The sequence below is a fragment of the Elephas maximus genome, chromosome 20 (assembly GCF_024166365.1).
Source record: "Elephas maximus indicus isolate mEleMax1 chromosome 20, mEleMax1 primary haplotype, whole genome shotgun sequence".
Taxonomy (NCBI): Eukaryota; Metazoa; Chordata; class Mammalia; order Proboscidea; family Elephantidae; genus Elephas; species Elephas maximus.
In genome coordinates this window covers 41,650,167-41,666,192 of record NC_064838.1, presented here as the reverse complement: position 1 = coordinate 41,666,192, position 16,026 = coordinate 41,650,167, and the positions used below count along the sequence as shown (strand labels likewise).

At 53.3% G+C, this 16,026-nt stretch overlaps 1 protein-coding gene across 1 annotated transcript; it reads left to right on the top strand.

Annotated features, from left to right (window-relative positions):
* Positions 1–6,601: 6,601 nt before the first annotated feature.
* LOC126064278 (histone H1.10) lies at positions 6,602–8,068 on the top strand. Its single transcript, XM_049863149.1, has one exon. It carries the CDS (start codon positions 6,939–6,941, stop codon positions 7,596–7,598), a length of 660 nt encoding a protein of 219 aa, XP_049719106.1. The 5' UTR covers positions 6,602–6,938; the 3' UTR covers positions 7,599–8,068.
* The last annotated feature ends 7,958 nt before the right edge of the window (positions 8,069–16,026 follow it).

The window sequence follows — 16,026 nt, the reverse complement described above, 5'->3', positions numbered from 1 at the left end:
GGTGAATTTCCCCCTATTTTAAATGCTGAAGAACCTTGAATGCTCCTCTATTTATATTTTAAATCCCAAACAGGCGCTTTGTCTCCCCCAACTGTTATCCCTAAGTAGCTCGGTCCGAGCCAAAAAGGCCCACCAGGTCAGGTGCTTCGGCCTGGCCCCGGGCGCCCACCCTGAGCCTCCTGCATGCAGCCCCCCTTCCCTGCCCCCAGGCAGTGGGTACAGAGCCCCTACAGCTTGTCCTCTCCTCCCCTTCCTGAACCAGGGCCTCTCCTGACCCGTGAGGTGCCTCTCAGCTTCCCACATCCCCGGCCGCAGCCCTGGCCTTTAGATACCCTCCGTGGGGCCTCGGTTTGAGCCCTGGTGCATACACCCCATTTCACAGAGGATAAAACTGAGGCCCAGAGGCACAGGAGCCCGCCCAGGCTTGGGGCCATGCCAGGAAGACTTGCATCCTGACACCAGGGCCCCTGTTTTTGTGCATCCCCTCTAGCCAGCCAGGCTAGATTCTTTGCTCCCTGTTGCATCCTCGCTGCTTTTGAAGCCACCTCTGCTCAGGAGCTGGAAGGGTGCAGTCCCCCTTTTTTAAGTGTTAAGTCTAGTCATCACTTGCTGGTTCCTCAGCGCTTGGTTTCAGGCTGCTTAGCTGGTTTCCTGAAAGCCCCTCATGCATTTCATCACTCACTCCAATGCGTTTGAGGACTGCTAGCTGTGCTCCTGCTGAGAAAGGACCAGATGACTGGTGGGATTTCCTCTTGAACGCAGCTCCTAACTTGGATTCAGGAGTACCTCCAGCCAGAGGTTCTCCCCCGTGAGCATTTCACAATGTCATTTGTTATCACAGTTGTGTGGAACAAGCTGCAGCTGTTAATCACAGAAATGCAGTTGGTGCAACTGATAAGGAATCAGGGTGACAAACAACCTTTGCATATGGGAACCATTTTCCTATTTGTTCCTTGAATTTCTCATACACATCCAGAAACTTCTCAATTTCATCTATGATGCCTGGAATCAGAATTAAATGCCAGTCAAAGCTCTTGAGGAAGTTCTCAACGGCATTAATAGTAGTCATTTGGGCTTCCTTGGTAATCATATGGCACTAATGTCATAATGGCACTTGTGTCATTAAGTGGCTGGCAGGGCCCCTGGTCTTACTAAGAATGGTGATTAACACTTGATGACACTAAGGCTGAGAGGCCACATAAGCAACAAAAGTCGGAATGTCAAGTGGTACATGAAGCACGCACTATTGCAACGGATTGGTGCCTCAAAGGCGCTGAAGTGTCCTCTGGAAGTCTCATGTCACTGCAGCCCCGGGCGTCTCTGTACAGGGCTACAGGAATGTTAAGCAGAGCACCACACAGCCCACACCCATGCGCAGCCATTCTGGCTTCCCATGGAAGCCCGCAGAGGTCCTCAGATGAACAGTGATGTCTTTGAGGATCTTCCTTAGACATGGGCACATGCTACACATGGGTATGACACATTGGTCAACACGCTGTGCCATCTCCAAACTCCAGGAACATACAGCATTAGCAGGCAAGGAGCCATCAGAGGCTGGTGGGGCTACTACATTAAGCATTTCGTCTTGAATAGGCTGAGAGTCTTGCTTCATCTTGAGGCCTAATACCATGTTTAGTGCTTCTGTTCTACCTCCTAGATAGTTCTGTAGTGCTTGGGGTCCTAAAAGCTTGCAAGTGGCCATCCAAGGCACAACAATTGGTCTCTTATTCACCTGGAGCAACAGAGGAAGAAGAAAGGTCAGGAATAGGAGGAGGAAATAGAATGTATGGCTAACTGCCTCCAGGAACAACTGCCATGAGACCAGAACTGGATGGTGCCCAGCTACCATTACTGAACGTTTTGATCAAACATTCTATAGAACAATCCTGATCAAAAGGGGGGAAATGCAGAATAGAATTTCAAATGCTCATGGACTCCAGGCTTTCTGGAGCCTAGATGAACCCCTGAAACTATTACCCTGATATAATCTTTAAAACTTAAACCAAAAATATCCCCTGAAGTCTTCTTAAAACCAAACAATAAATAGCTTAACCAGCAAAGACTGTCTGCCTTGAGCACTAATGCTCTTTTAAGATCTATCTGTATGGCATCAATATGACCACAGTAACTCCTAGGAAATTTAGGGGCAGTGAGTTTGTCAGTGGGGGAGGAACAATTCAGAAGAAGGTGTGAATAGTTGCACATCTCGAAGAATGTAAATCAATGTCACTGAATTGCATGTGTAGAAACTATTGAATTGGTGTATGTTCTGCTGTGTATATTTTCAACAATTTTTTTAAAACAAAAAAAGCGCTTCACCTTGGGCCTCCCTTGTACTTTCCACCAAGACCTTGCCTGATGAGCTCATCAGGGTTAGAGGCTATGTTTGCATCCAGCACCTTCTAACAAATGGGGAGACTGAGCCCGGGCAGATCACACGTGGAGTTTGTGGAGACGCCAGGTCTGCCCAGACCAGCACTCCCGACTCTCAGTGCTCCTCTTTGCTGCTGCTGTGGGCGAAGCCCTGTCAGGGACCAGTTTGACAGGAAGTGACCGCTGCCTGGTCGGCCAGGCCTGGGCTGGGCTGCCCAGCGTTGGGCATGAATACTGCAGGGAGAAGGGAGACCCAGCCCTGCTCTTACAGGGCTCACAGTGCATGAGTACCAAACAGAAGGGGTGAGATGAGAATAAGTGCTATGAAGGAAATCAAGCAGAGTGGTGTGATGGGATTTCCGGGCAGACTGCCCTGAAGAGGTATTTGTGGATTGAGATCTCCCCACAGAAAGTGCAAAGGCCCTGAGGTAGGAGGCCTCTGTGATGTGAGGAACAAAAAGGTTAGTGTGCCTGAGGCCAGAGCCCCCGGGATCATAGAGGGGCTGTTGTGCAGACAGTGAAAACTGTTGGAGGTCTTTAAGCAGAAGCAAGACAGGATCAGATTTCTGAGTTAAAAGCTCCCTCCCCTCCTGTGCAGAGGGGTCAAAAGGATGGTGGCTTGGGGGAAGAGAATTGGATGGATCTGGGTAGGTTTTGGGGATGAGAGGGAGAAGCCCCATGTTTCTGGCTAGAACTCGGTGAAAGTAGGGGGGAGTGCGTTTGCATGAGAAAACCAGGAGTTCTATTTCAGCCCCACACAGAGGTGTGGGTGAGAATCCAAGTGGAGGTGCCAGCAAGCAGCAGGGTCTGAGGTTGCGAATGGACAGAGTCAGGGCTGGAGGCAGACACGGGGTTATCATCTTATGGATGGTGTTTGGGGCCCCAGGACTGGATGTGCACACCTGGGGATAGAAGGGAGAAGAGGACGAGCCATCAAGGCATCTTCATCCGATTCTGTACCCAGAAGCCCCACGGCTCAGCCTCAGGAAAGGGGTGACCTGTCTGGGGCTGGGCACGCGGTCTTGCCCTGGACTCAGCTAGGCCCACCACTTCTAGATGCTCCTTTTGTCATATTTTACCCACCACCTGGGGTCTTCCCCATCGATGGTTTCCTTAGGGAGGTGATGGGTTTTGTGAGGCGTCCCTAAAGCTGGCGAGGCGCCAGCTCTAGAGTCCTGCTCTCCTCCTGACCAACTGGACAAAGCACTACACTCCCTCTCCAGGCCTCAGTTTCCTCATGTGTATAACGAGGCCAGCTGGATAAGACTCTCTCTCTACCAGCTCCCAAAGACTAGAATTAGTCTTCCCAACCCCGTCACAGACTGTCCCCTCTAATAGCCTGCTGTCCACTGCCCAGGCTGACAAGCCCACCCAGCTTCTCCCTAGGTTGCCTGGGGCCCTCCTCACCAGTACTGGGCCGCACAGTGTAGCCTACATGTGTCTCCCCCTCCCTGGATTTCTTCTCTTTCTCTGGGACCTGCACTCCTACACACACTGACCCAGGTGCTGGGAGCCAGGCCCATCACCTAGAGGGACCTTCTACTTGCTTAGCCCCTCAAGCAGAAACTTCAGATTTGTTAAGGGAAATCTGAAATCTGGACTGCAGTTTATCTGAAATTGCCTGGTTTTTTATTCTAGGAAGTAATTTAGGTTTTTGTAAAACTGCTCCAAATGGGTAGGGCCCAGTGCCAGGCCCTTGGGTTGGTGAGCTGAGCCTTCATGGCTGGAGGCTGGGTGGTTAAGCATGCTGTGTTGGGGTGGACCAGCCCTCTTTCTTGAAACTCCCTCCTCCTGAGCTTCCATGGCAGGCACACCCGGTTTTCCTCCTTCCTCTCTGACTGTTCTTCCTCTGTCTACAACAGTCCCTACCATTCCAGCACCCTCTCTTTGCTCCACAGTTGGCCCAGGGGTGTATCCCTGGCCCAGGCTCCTGCTTCGACCAGCTCCAGATTCACATTTCCAGTGACCTTTTGGGTCTCTCACCATGGGTGGCTGGACAAGGTTCAGTCCCACAGCTGGGTTTCCATCAACCTCTACAACCCTCTCCTCTCCCCTGTGATCCTTCAAGAGACCCAAGCACAAACTTGTCTCTCCCAGTCACAGGACTGCCCCCCTCCACCTATCATGGAGGCCATCTAGTTAGTTTCCTTGGGCCATCTCTCTCTGGGGGCTTCCCTGTTCCCATTCTGCCAGATATGTACCCCAGATAAAGCTGCCATATCATCTCCCCACAACAGATCTCTTGGATAGCTCCTAATTCCTTGGGACACTGCTCCTCAGCGGGCCCTAGGGACCCGCAGGGCCCATGTGGCCTCAGCATCGACATCTTGCAGCTGCTAGCTTATTACATGCTTGCCCCTGCACCTCCATGCAGCCCATCCGGAAAGACCTTGTGTTTCCAGAACTAGAGGTCCTTCCTCAAGCTGGGCACAATCTACAAGGTCCTTGGCACTCCCCAGTGCAGCCTCCAAAGCTCACAGCTGGTGGCACTTTCAGAAATCCCTTCCTCCTCTCTGTTAGGAAATGCAATGGTCTACTGTCACCTTGTCTGAGGTCTCCGGTCCTCAGTGTTTACCTGTCCCTTGTCAGACAGTCCATTCAGTGGGTCCTTCTTCCTGGTTGAGTGCCAGGGTCTCCTTTGCAGGCCTGCAGACCTGTGGGCTCCAGTCTGCCTCCCCCTTTCTCCCCCAGTATACCCACTGCCCCGAGGGCAGAAGCCTGACACCTGCCCTGATCCAGGCTCAGGTGTTCTTGTGCCTTCCCCCTTTTCCAGCCTCTTTCCTCATCTCTGGGGGCTTATTCTCTAGCTTGGTGGGAGGACAAAAAGGGAGCCTGTCTGTGAAAGAGCTGTGAAAGGGGTGAGCACCTAGAAGAGGAGTGGCGACCAGGGTGCCTCATGTGGGGGGTGCAGGGGAGCCTGCTGGGGCCCAAGTTCAGAACTGGGACTTAGGATCCACCCGTTTTACGGTACCTTACTGTCTCCAGCTCTTCCCTTCAGCAGCTTTTCTTTCAATCCTGGAACCCCAATTCCCTCGAGTCCTGACCTGCTCCACCACTTTACTGTCCGCAGCCCCAGCCCCGCCAGCCCCTCACGGGTGCCTGGCCCTAAAATCACGCCCCCCAAAGGGATCCTCTTTCCTCCCCCAAGAGTCTCCCGTGATCTCAGCTCCCTCAGTGGAGGTTTCTCTGGTTTCGAGAAAGACTGGTGTCTCCTCAGCGCCCCCCACCCTGGACTCGGCAGAGTTCAGGGCCTCCAGGCTTGCACAGGTCTCCCCGAGGGACTTTGCCAGCTTCAGCACACCGGGTCCATGTTGCGGGACATTGCAGCCTGGAGGCCCCTCCGCGGGACCCACTCTCCTTTGCAGTGTCCCCTGGATAATTTTCCTCTCCAGACCACAGCGTGAAGGGTGGCAAGGCAACTAGGAGCAATTTCTTTCCCCCATCCTTCCACGGGGGCTACTCCAGGGGTCGCAGTCCTACAACCACCCACCCTGCAACCCCCATTTGGCTTTGGGGTCCATGGCGGCGGCTACTTGCAGATCACAAAATAGAGTACTTCGAGCATCAGCAGCCGGGAGGGCGGCTAGGAAATATCGGGGTCGTCCCCCATCCCTGATGTTGCGGCCAGGTCTCCAGAGGTATAACAAGACCCCGGGCGCACCGCTGAAGGGCGCCTCCCATCCTTTAGCCTCTTTGGATTGGGCGGAGACCCCCCTCGGAGATGTCCTAGAGCACCACATTGCTCCAGCCGACCACGTGAGGGCGTGCCCTGTGTTAGTTGGGACAAATTAAACCTCGCCTTGCGAGCAGGCCTGGGCCCCCTGGGCCCGGCCAGGGCTCCGGTGTCTGTGGCGTACTTTTGGCTAAGGGCAGCTAAGCTCCGGGTCGTGGGACCTCCCTCCAGGACCGCGCTATTCGTATCCAAATGGGGTGCCCCCCTCCTCTCGCGCTCCCGCAGCCTAGGGTGCTCCACTCCATTCCCCTTTGCCGAGCCCTCCCTGGGCGCAGGCCGCCTCTCTGCTGCGCCGCGACCTCGGGCTTCGTCCCGGGTGCACCGCTGCCCAAGCAGCGGCGCCGGGGAGGCGCGGTCCGGGAAGCCAGCGGCCAGGGAAGGGGCTCTAAGAAGCACAAGTTGGCGCTGGCTCCGGACCAGGCTGTTGTTGTTCTCAACGTGGTCCGCCGTGGAGCCATAAAAACGGAGCAGGGCGCCCTCTTCGCTAAAAGCGCTGCGCGCACGCCCAGTGAGCCCAGGCGGCGGCATCAACAGCAGCAGCAGCCCTCGATTCGTTCGGTTCTCGCTCTCCGACTCCAGCCCAGACCCGGACTCCCGCCCCGCTTCTCAGCTCCTGTCCCGGCTCCCGGGCCCCCTCTCTGGCCCCCCGCTCCGCTCCGGCCCGGCCCCCGCCCCAGCCCTGCCGCCCGGCCCCAGGCCCGGCCGCGGCCGCTCCCGCCTGGAGCCGCCGCGCGCCCCCAGCCCCCCGGCGCCCCCAAGGCCTCTCGCCTTCCTCTTCCCGGCGCGGCCCCCCGGCTTCCGTGCGCCGCCCGCCACCAACCCGCTCGCCACCATGTCTGTGGAGCTTGAGGAGGCCCTGCCACTGACGCCCGCCGAGGGGACGGCCAAGAAAGCGGCCAAGGCTGGCGGTTCGGCGGCGCTGTCTCCATCCAAAAAAAGGAAGAACAGCAAGAAGAAGAACCAGCCGGGCAAGTACAGCCAACTGGTGGTGGAGACCATCCGCAGGCTGGGCGAGCGCAACGGCTCGTCACTAGCAAAAATCTACACCGAGGCCAAGAAGGTGCCTTGGTTCGACCAGCAGAACGGGCGCACCTACCTCAAGTACTCCATTAAGGCGCTGGTGCAGAACGACACGCTCCTGCAGGTGAAGGGGACCGGCGCCAACGGCTCCTTCAAGCTCAACCGCAAAAAGCTGGAGGGCGGCGGGGAGCGGCGCGGGGCCTCCGCGCCCGCCCCCGCTCCCGCGGCCGCTGCGCACAAGGCCAAGAAGGCGGCCCCCGGCGCGGCTGGCTCCCGGCGCGCGGATAAGAAACCCGTGAAGAGCAAGAAGCCCGAGAAGCGTTCGCACAAGAAGGACCCGGGCGGCGGTGCCGCCACCGCCTCCAAGAAGGACAAAGGCAGCAAGGCCAAGAAGGCGGTGGCCGCTGGGGGCAAGAAGGTGAAGAAGGCGGCGAAGCCCAGCGTCCCCAAAGTACCCAAGGGCCGCAAGTGAGCGCGCTGGCCTGATGGGAGGTGCCCGCTCGGGCCTGCTGGGTCTTTTTTTTTTTTTTTTCTTTTTCTATCCCAAGCGTCTGTAGGTTTTATACGATTTACTCTGGGCCTCCCTCCGCCCGTTCTCCGTCCTTCCCTTTCTCCCACAATGTAGTTTTTTTTGTTGTTGTTTGCTTTGGATTTTTGAAACAGCCCCGGCGACGCCTCTATTGGCTCTCGCCCTTGGCAACGGCCGTCGCCATGGTTACCGGCCTCTAGGCGCCAATGGCCGAGGCAGCGCCTACCGGCCCCGGCGCGACCGCAGGTTGGCGGGGGCCCAGGCGAGCGGGACGCGGCCGCCGCTCCCCAGCCCCCACTCCTCTGGTTTTGGGTGCGCGACAAACAATCGCTCGGGGCGCGGTGCTGAGCAGCGCTTCCCTTCATCCCGTCAGTCTTTTTCTTTTAATTTTTTGGCACAATAAATTGTTTAAACCTTTGAACCACTCTCATTTTCTTTCTAATGGAATAGGGATGGTCTCGGTCGGTGCGTGGCTTGGGTTGGATAGTGGGTCCAGGCATCCTCGGGGATAACAGCGGAAGTCTCGGTACCGGTTTTCGTTGGCGCTAGGAGAAGCAAGGAGTGAAAGCTACAGGAGAGGGGGCAGCTGGGTTGATCCGGGAGGCAGGACTCAGAGGACCTCTTCGGAGTGGAAGTGGACAGATGCGCGAGATGTCACCGCCCACTCTCACAGAGCGGGGGTGGGAGCTGGGGGCGTGGAGACAGGCTGTCCCTGTCACCCTGGAGGGAATGGCCGGCACACTTATCCTTACAGTGGTCTACAGGCCACTTGGTGGTGAGGGGGCTGTGGGTTTTTTGGGATTTACTGGTCAAGCCCCTCCCTGGGGAGTCCACCTTGCGTCCCGCGGGGCAGCCCTTGCCAGGTCGCCTCAGGCTTGGTATTCTGAATCCAGGCAGACTTCGTGTTCATTTTACCACAGGAACCCTGAGGTGTGGTCAGGGAGGTGAGGCCCCAGAGTCTGGCTCACCTGGGCTACAAATTTATTCTGAGCCTGTTAATCTGCAAAAAGGGTTATCAGTGCAAACCATGTTTGTTCAGAGAGTTACTGGGAAAATTAGAGATTGACCCTCATCCCAGGGACACTCTGGTGTCCAGCGTATAGGATGTTGGGATGGTTGTTCATCGGGTTGGACGAGAGGCTGAGGCCTATTCTGACAGATGTCCTGATGAAGGGAAAACCTTGGAAAACAGGGAAGACTCTGGAGGCAGTAGGACCCAGGGAATGTTCCAGAACAGTGGGTGACACGTTCCAGTGTTCCAGTCTGGCTGAGCCAGGGCTGGATGTAGGTGAGAGACACAGGGGAGCTCTTTTTGCCTCTGTCACACTTCATCCTGAAAGCAGTTGAGGAAGGGGAGGAGGGAACAGGGAGACCTAGGAAACTACAGGGCCTCTCAGTGAGAGTAGGTTGGCAGAGGGGAGCATAGCTGGAGTGTTGCTGCTGACCTGCTACCGCATGACCTCTGCCAGGCTTCCCTGCCCTGCCAGCCATTGTCCTCCCCTGACACATAGGGCAGGCCCCACCCAGGCCAGGGCCAGACCCCTCCAATACTTACCATCCTGCAGCGCTATTCCCAGCCCTTTGTCTGGAAACTCCCTTCGCTCACACTGGCTACTCCATCAGGTCCCTTCATACTCCATTAAGGGCTCCTCCTCACTGCTCCCTACCTCAGGGAACTGCAGGGCCAGGTGCCAATTTGAGGCTTTCCCTGCCCTGTCCTGTACTAGGCACTCAACACAGCATTGGGCAAAACCAGTGTTTGCCCGTCCTTCCCAGAGTCTGGGAGACAGAAGTCACCAGACGCACCCCTCAGTACTCCATTATTCTGTAAGCAGTTCAGAGTGTTATGGGACTGACCTGAGTGCGAGGCCTGGTCCCACAGAGTTCTGGCTGTGGTGACTGAGGTGGGCAGACTGATGCAGGCAGGGAGTGCAGTCATGAGGGCAAAGCTGGAAATGTGATGCTAGACTTTGCTGTGGGTGTTTTGGGCCTGGGTACCTGTGGGCATCCAGGAGGCAGGCATGCCCAGGTTGGAGACTGCGGCACTTGTGGGCAGGGGCTGACAGCTCCACCCTCCCTGCCAGCCACCCCTCCACCTCCTGCTGACCAGTAACAGCCTCAGCTACTTGCAGTTCTGCTCGGAGGGCAGCATGCTTACTGCAGGTTCACTATGTCAGCCTAGCTCTGTCCAGACTGCTGCGGGGCCGGCAGATAGGTCACCAGCAGCTAGCAGCCATGGGAGGCCTTAGCCTACCCAGGATTCTGAGGAGGGGGGCTACTGGCTAGCTAAGTGGGATGCTTCAGGTTCCGGTGGGCCGCCATCCATCTCCTAAGGCGGAGATGCCTGGAGGATGGAACCTGGGCTCCACCCAGTTGTCCAAATCTGAATCTCTGGGGCTGGACCTGGGAATCTGTCTTCTGACCAGCCCCCAAGGTGGTTCCAAGGTTCGGAGGGTTGGGAAAGCTGCTGCAACCCTCCGTGGCGCCAAGGCCTCTCAGCATCTGCCCTCCATGGACACCGCTCTTTCTGCCCTGACTGCTCACCAGGTGCTCCGTGACCCGTGAGCATCAGCCCCCTCTCTGAACTCTTCCCCTGAACTAACTGCCCTTCCTAATCAAAGCCCTCCACCCTGCTGACTGCCTGTCCCCTGAGGACATCCCCTGAGGACATCCCATGAACTCCAGGGCCCTAAAGGGTCCTTCAGGTCCCCAGAGTGTCATGCTGATCATCCTTGGTCCTCCTCATTGCCTTTCCATGTTTTCCACCAAAGTCTGCCCTTTGATGCTTACACCACCTGGCAGTACCAGCTGCCTCCTCTTTGGTGCTACTGCCTCCCCCCCACCCCTTGCTCCCCACATACACTGCCTCTCTGCTGTCGTCCCCTCACCATTCCTTAAAGACGTGGGCCCTGGGCACTGTCTTCTCCACCCTTGCGCCTGCATCTTTCAGGAGCATGCAGTGGTCCTGCTTTCAAACCCCCACGCTCCACTCTCAGACTCTGGTCTGATGTACCTCCAGCACCATGGATGGTCTCGACACAAGACCTGGCGGATGGATATTCAGTCAGTTGTTCACATAGTCACAATGACTGAGTCAAAAATGGGTTTCTGACCCCAGCTGTTCCAACCTGAGTCAATCCTGGGACTTTTTCCATAATTATTGAGAAAGATGTGCTGTCTTTCCACAGGGATCACCAAACTGTAGGGACATGGGGCCAGAGTTGCCCATGGCCTTCTTTATCAACACATAGGGAGAGCCCACCTGAGAAAGGAGCCAAGAGGTGGAGGGGCAGGAGCCTACCATCAGGGGAGCGCCTGGACCCAGCCATGCCTGAAACCAGTGTAGACCTGGACTATCATGTGAGCTGATAAATTGCTTTTTATGTATGCTAGCATGCCTGGGTCTCTGTCACTTTCATCCTGGTCTCCTACTCCTTTGACTCGCCCTACACTCCCACACACACATCCTGAACATTATCACCCTTTGAAATTACTCTAACTGCAAAACCACCCTTTTAGTGCCCCACTTTCTAACCATAGGGTATGCCTCTCTTTCTAGTTTGTTTACTCAGACTCTTCAGCTGAGCTGTCTTCTGACTTCCTGGGACCTCCGTGGTGGGAGGGGTCCTGGCCTTGAGGGGTATCCCAAGTTGAAGAGTCAGTGGCAGTAACCAGCCACATGTGAGCATTCCCGGTGTGCCAGGCACTTTCAGGAGGGCCACACAGGCCTTAACTCTCAATAACCCTAACGAGGAGGCTGCTGAGACTCTGGGAGGTCAAAAAAAAAAAAAAAAAAGTAGCCAGCAAATGGCCAGGCCAGGGTTCAAACTTGGTCTACTCAACTCCAAAGCCTGACACCACCCTCAGCTTCTACACTGGGCTGGGGGGGGATCCTGTCCCCACCATTTACTCACTGTATCTCCTTGACTTGGCTTCAGGGAGCCTCAATTCTTGTTGAACATTGGAGGCACCTGACACTGCCAGGTCAAAGAGGAGGGCTTCCTGAAGAAGGCCACCCTGGTGCAGAGAAGAGGCAAAGGACCAGGTGCAAAACCTTTGGTTTACTTGTCTATAAAATAGGGGTGTAGCAACAACCCAGGCCTCATCCCCTCTTTGTGCCCACTAGTCAGGACATGGAGTCAGTGGGGCCAGGTCCCTGGAAGCTGATGTCAGCGTTCTGGGCATGACCCCACTGTGGTCTTTTGGTGTGATCCAAGATTGTTCTTCCCCAAACTAAGCATCTATAAATGGAGCTGTAACCTAGCATCAGGAATTGTCTGAATTCCCAAAGGATAAGAATGAGGGTCAGCACAAAGCTGGTTCCTATGAGGTGGAGGTCAGGCACGCTCCAACTTCTTCATCATTTCTGACACCCAGCCATGCCCCCGATGTCATTCTATACTTCTTTGCTGGGTTCAATAATTCATGGCAGTAGCCACAGAATTCACGAACTGTACTTACAGCTAAGTGGTTTATTGGGATACAACTCAGAAGACAACTCAGACTGGGATCAACTTGTAAGTAACAGGATACAACTCAGGACAGGATCAACTTTGTCAATCAGGACAGCTTCCAGCCAGGACAGCTCTCTCAGCTCCTCTCTGTGATGCTAGCAGGCCCTTCTCGGCTGTGTAGGCCCCCTCTCTGCTATGTAGGCCTTTCTGCCTTCTGCCTCCTCACCATCGGCCCAGCCAATCATTTCGGGAGAGTCAGAAATCCATGAGATGTCAATTCACTCAGGTCTTATACAAAAGTAACATTTTCTGCTGCCTTCTTCTCAGGGCAAAAATAACAACCCTCAGGGGAAGAAAGCAACCTGGCAGGTTCCTCCAGTAGTTTCTCCAAAGAACTATGGCAAAGGTAACAACTCCTCAGGGTTTAGGGGAAAAAAAAAATCTCCCAAACTTGTTTTTCCAAAGAACCAAGGCAAAAGGCCATATAAAGGAATTTCACCACAGACCACCCTCTGGCCTTTTGGCCATGGGTTCTTTCACATAGTTATCATTTGGAAGGTTACTTCCCCCTCCCCAGACATTTACAAGTCCAAATCAGTCATTAATTTGTTCTTTGGTGGAGAAAAACTCCTTTCATGGTGAGATCATTCAGGTACCAGCCACTCAGTTCTGTGCAGGTGTCAATCTTATCTGGTCAGTTCCTTCAAAAGGTCATACCAGCTTCACCCTTTCCAGTGTCTGATAAAATTTAATAGAGAATATTATTCTCTTGCTCTGAGCTTCTCCTGGGATACTAGCATAGCAACACATTTAAGGGACTTCAGATTCAGCCACTGTATTGGTCTAGCCCAGCCCTTGCCTCCCCCTTAGCCCACTCTTTCACAGTTAAATAGCTTCTATAGTTCCAATTTTTACAATCACAATTGCCTCCTTTTGTCAATCATTACTCACAGCTGAATCATATAGCCATATTAGCATCTTCACTCACCGTTTTTGCTCCAGACCCATCAGGAAAAGAAGAATCTATTCATTGGGGACACTCTCTTGTCCCTCTCGTTTTGAGTATAAGCACACTCATAAAAATGTATAAGCCAGGGACTTCATGCCTTTTATCTTCCTCCATGTTAGACAACCAATGTTTAACTAGCCTGTCCCTACCAAAACCGTACTCTGAAGAGAAAACTATGTTCCCTGGTCTGAAGAAACGTCTGTTCCAGTTGGAACTGAGCATCTGAATCTATAAACACAGTCCAGTCCGGGGCAAGCCACAAAATTGCAGAGAATTCTGCTGCCTATGCAGATTTTGTGACATCAAAAACCTCTCTCTCAATGAAGAACACCAAAGACACAAGGTGAATATGAGCCCAGGAGACAGAAAGGGCCACATAAACCAGAGATTGCCATCACCCTGAGACCAGAAGAACTAGCTGGTGCCCGGCTACCCCTAATCACTGCCCTGACAGGGAACACAACAGAGAATCCCTGATGGAGCAGGAGAACGGTGGGATGCAGATCTCAAGTTCTCATAAAAAGACCAGTGTTAATGGCCTGACTGAGACTGGAGAGACCCTGACAGTCATGGTTCCCAGACCCTTTGATAGCCCAAGATTGGTACCATTCCCAAAACCAACTCCACAGACAATGAGTGGCCTGGAATATAAGATAGACAAGGATGCTGGTGAGGAGTGACCTTCGTGGTTCAAGTAGACACATGAGAGTGTGTGGGCAGCTCCTGTCTGGAGGCCAGACGAGAAGGAAGACGGAGACAGGAGCTGGTTGAATGGACCTGGGGAATACAGGGTGGAGAGGAGGAATGTGCCGTCTCATTAAGAGGAGAGCAGCTAGGAGTACACAGCAAGGTGTGCATAACTTTTTGTATGAGAGGCTGACTTGATTTGTAAACTTCCACCTAAAGCACAATAAATAAACTTAAAAAAAGAAAAATCTCTCTCTCTCCCACCTTTACCAGGGTCAGGTCATCTCACCCCTAGACGTCAGGCTAGGTCAATGGGTACCAGCTGTGGGCTTGGGAGTCCACACAACTCCCTGCCCTTTGGACCAGCTAGCCCCTTCTCCTTCTTCTCATCCCTAGCCACTTTTGGGGATAGGTCAACAGGTGCCAGAGGAACATGTCCAAACTCAAGCCCATCTCTTCATTGTTGCACCTCCCCCACTTCCACTAATCCTGTGGACCCAGGTGGTCAACTCAAGCAAGCATACCAGACTATATATTCACCAGCTCTCATTAACTTCCTGTCTTGGAAGGGGGCTCTTCTGATGGCCAATGACATGTCCTATTCCAACACACCCTTCAGATTCCATAGGGCTGTCTCCCACACAGACATCCTTTTACTGTTCATTCAACAAGCAGTTCTTTGATCAATTGTTCCTTCAACCATCATGGTACTTTCAATCAAAGCCCAATATAATTGTCTCAAATGCAAATTTCCTGATTTCACAGGCTTTTGGCATAAGTTCCATTTACTATTTCTCCTCTTAGCATATCCAATCAAGTATTGCCTAAAGGGTAGAGTTACACTTTTCTTTTAACAGTACCTACTATTCATGTCTATCATACATTCAGACCGGTTTTATACCAGGTAGGGGGAACATTCCTTCAGTCAGACATATTTATAGTACATTTAGATAAACATATAATATAACCTTTTAAAATACTCCAGTATCATCTTCTTTTCCACCTCCTGTCTAACTTACCCATTGGTAAGCATATGGACTTCGGTCTCTGGTTGAGTTAAGCCAGAAGACCCTGGTCCCTATCAATCACCTTGTTTAACCTGCCAGGCTTTTGCCCCAAGCCACTCCAGATGCAGCTTCCCCATCATAACATGTCTTACATTCCCTTTAGCCATTATAGATAGCAGCAACCAAAATAACCATCTAAGAATCAAAAGTTTCTCATCTCACACATGCTCATTCTTTTTCTTCCAAAGCTTCAAGCTTCCATGAGTCAGGAGCCATTGCAAGTAATCCCACTTCTGATGCCAACTGTAATCTAGTGTCAGGAACTGTCTAAATTCCCGAGGGATAAGACTCAGAATCACCACAAAGCTGGTTCCTATGAGGTGGAGGTCAGGCATACCTTCACTCTACAACTTCTTCGCCATTTCTGACACCACACCTGTGCCCCCCCCCCCATGGTACTCTATACTTCTCTGCTGGGTTCAGTAACTCATTGCAATGGCCGTAGAACTCATGAACTGTACTTACAGTTAAGTGGTTTATTGGAATACATCTCAGGAGACAATTCAGACTTGGATCAATTTGGAACTAAAAGGACACAACTCAGGACAGGATTCACCTTGCCAACCAGGACAGCTCTCTCACCTCCTCTCTGCCAGGCTAGCAGGCCCTCTCAGTGGTGCATGCTCCCTCTTGGCCGTGTAGGCCTCTCTGTTGCTAAGTGGCCCAGCTCACTGTAGCCACTGTAGCAGCTTGCTTGGCTGCTGTTCTCCTAGCAGGAGCTTTTTGCCATCCCCATGGGTTTTGCCACTGGGTCCCTCTTCTGGGCCTCTTGCCATCTTCTGTGTTATAGCCCTTGGCCCATATTACAGCTCTTTTAGGAGGCTCATTTTGCAGGAACTCCAGGTCCAAACAGCTCAGCTCCAGGTTCTTTTTGGCCTTGAGGCTCCCTCCTAGCCTCTTCTCGCTAACATCCTCTGGGGTTAGCGGCTTATATAAGTAAACTTCTCAGTTGCAAGGCACGAGCCTCCCAGCAGGACCATGAATTGACCAATCCCCCTGGTGGACTGCAAATCTACTAACCCTACTGAGTGGATTTTCAAGCCACTATTTGAATAGTAAAGCAACCAATCCCTTCCAAGATTGTGGCCCAGCCAATCACTTTGGGAGAGTCACAAGCCCATGAGATGTCAATTAACTTAGGTCTTGTACAAAAC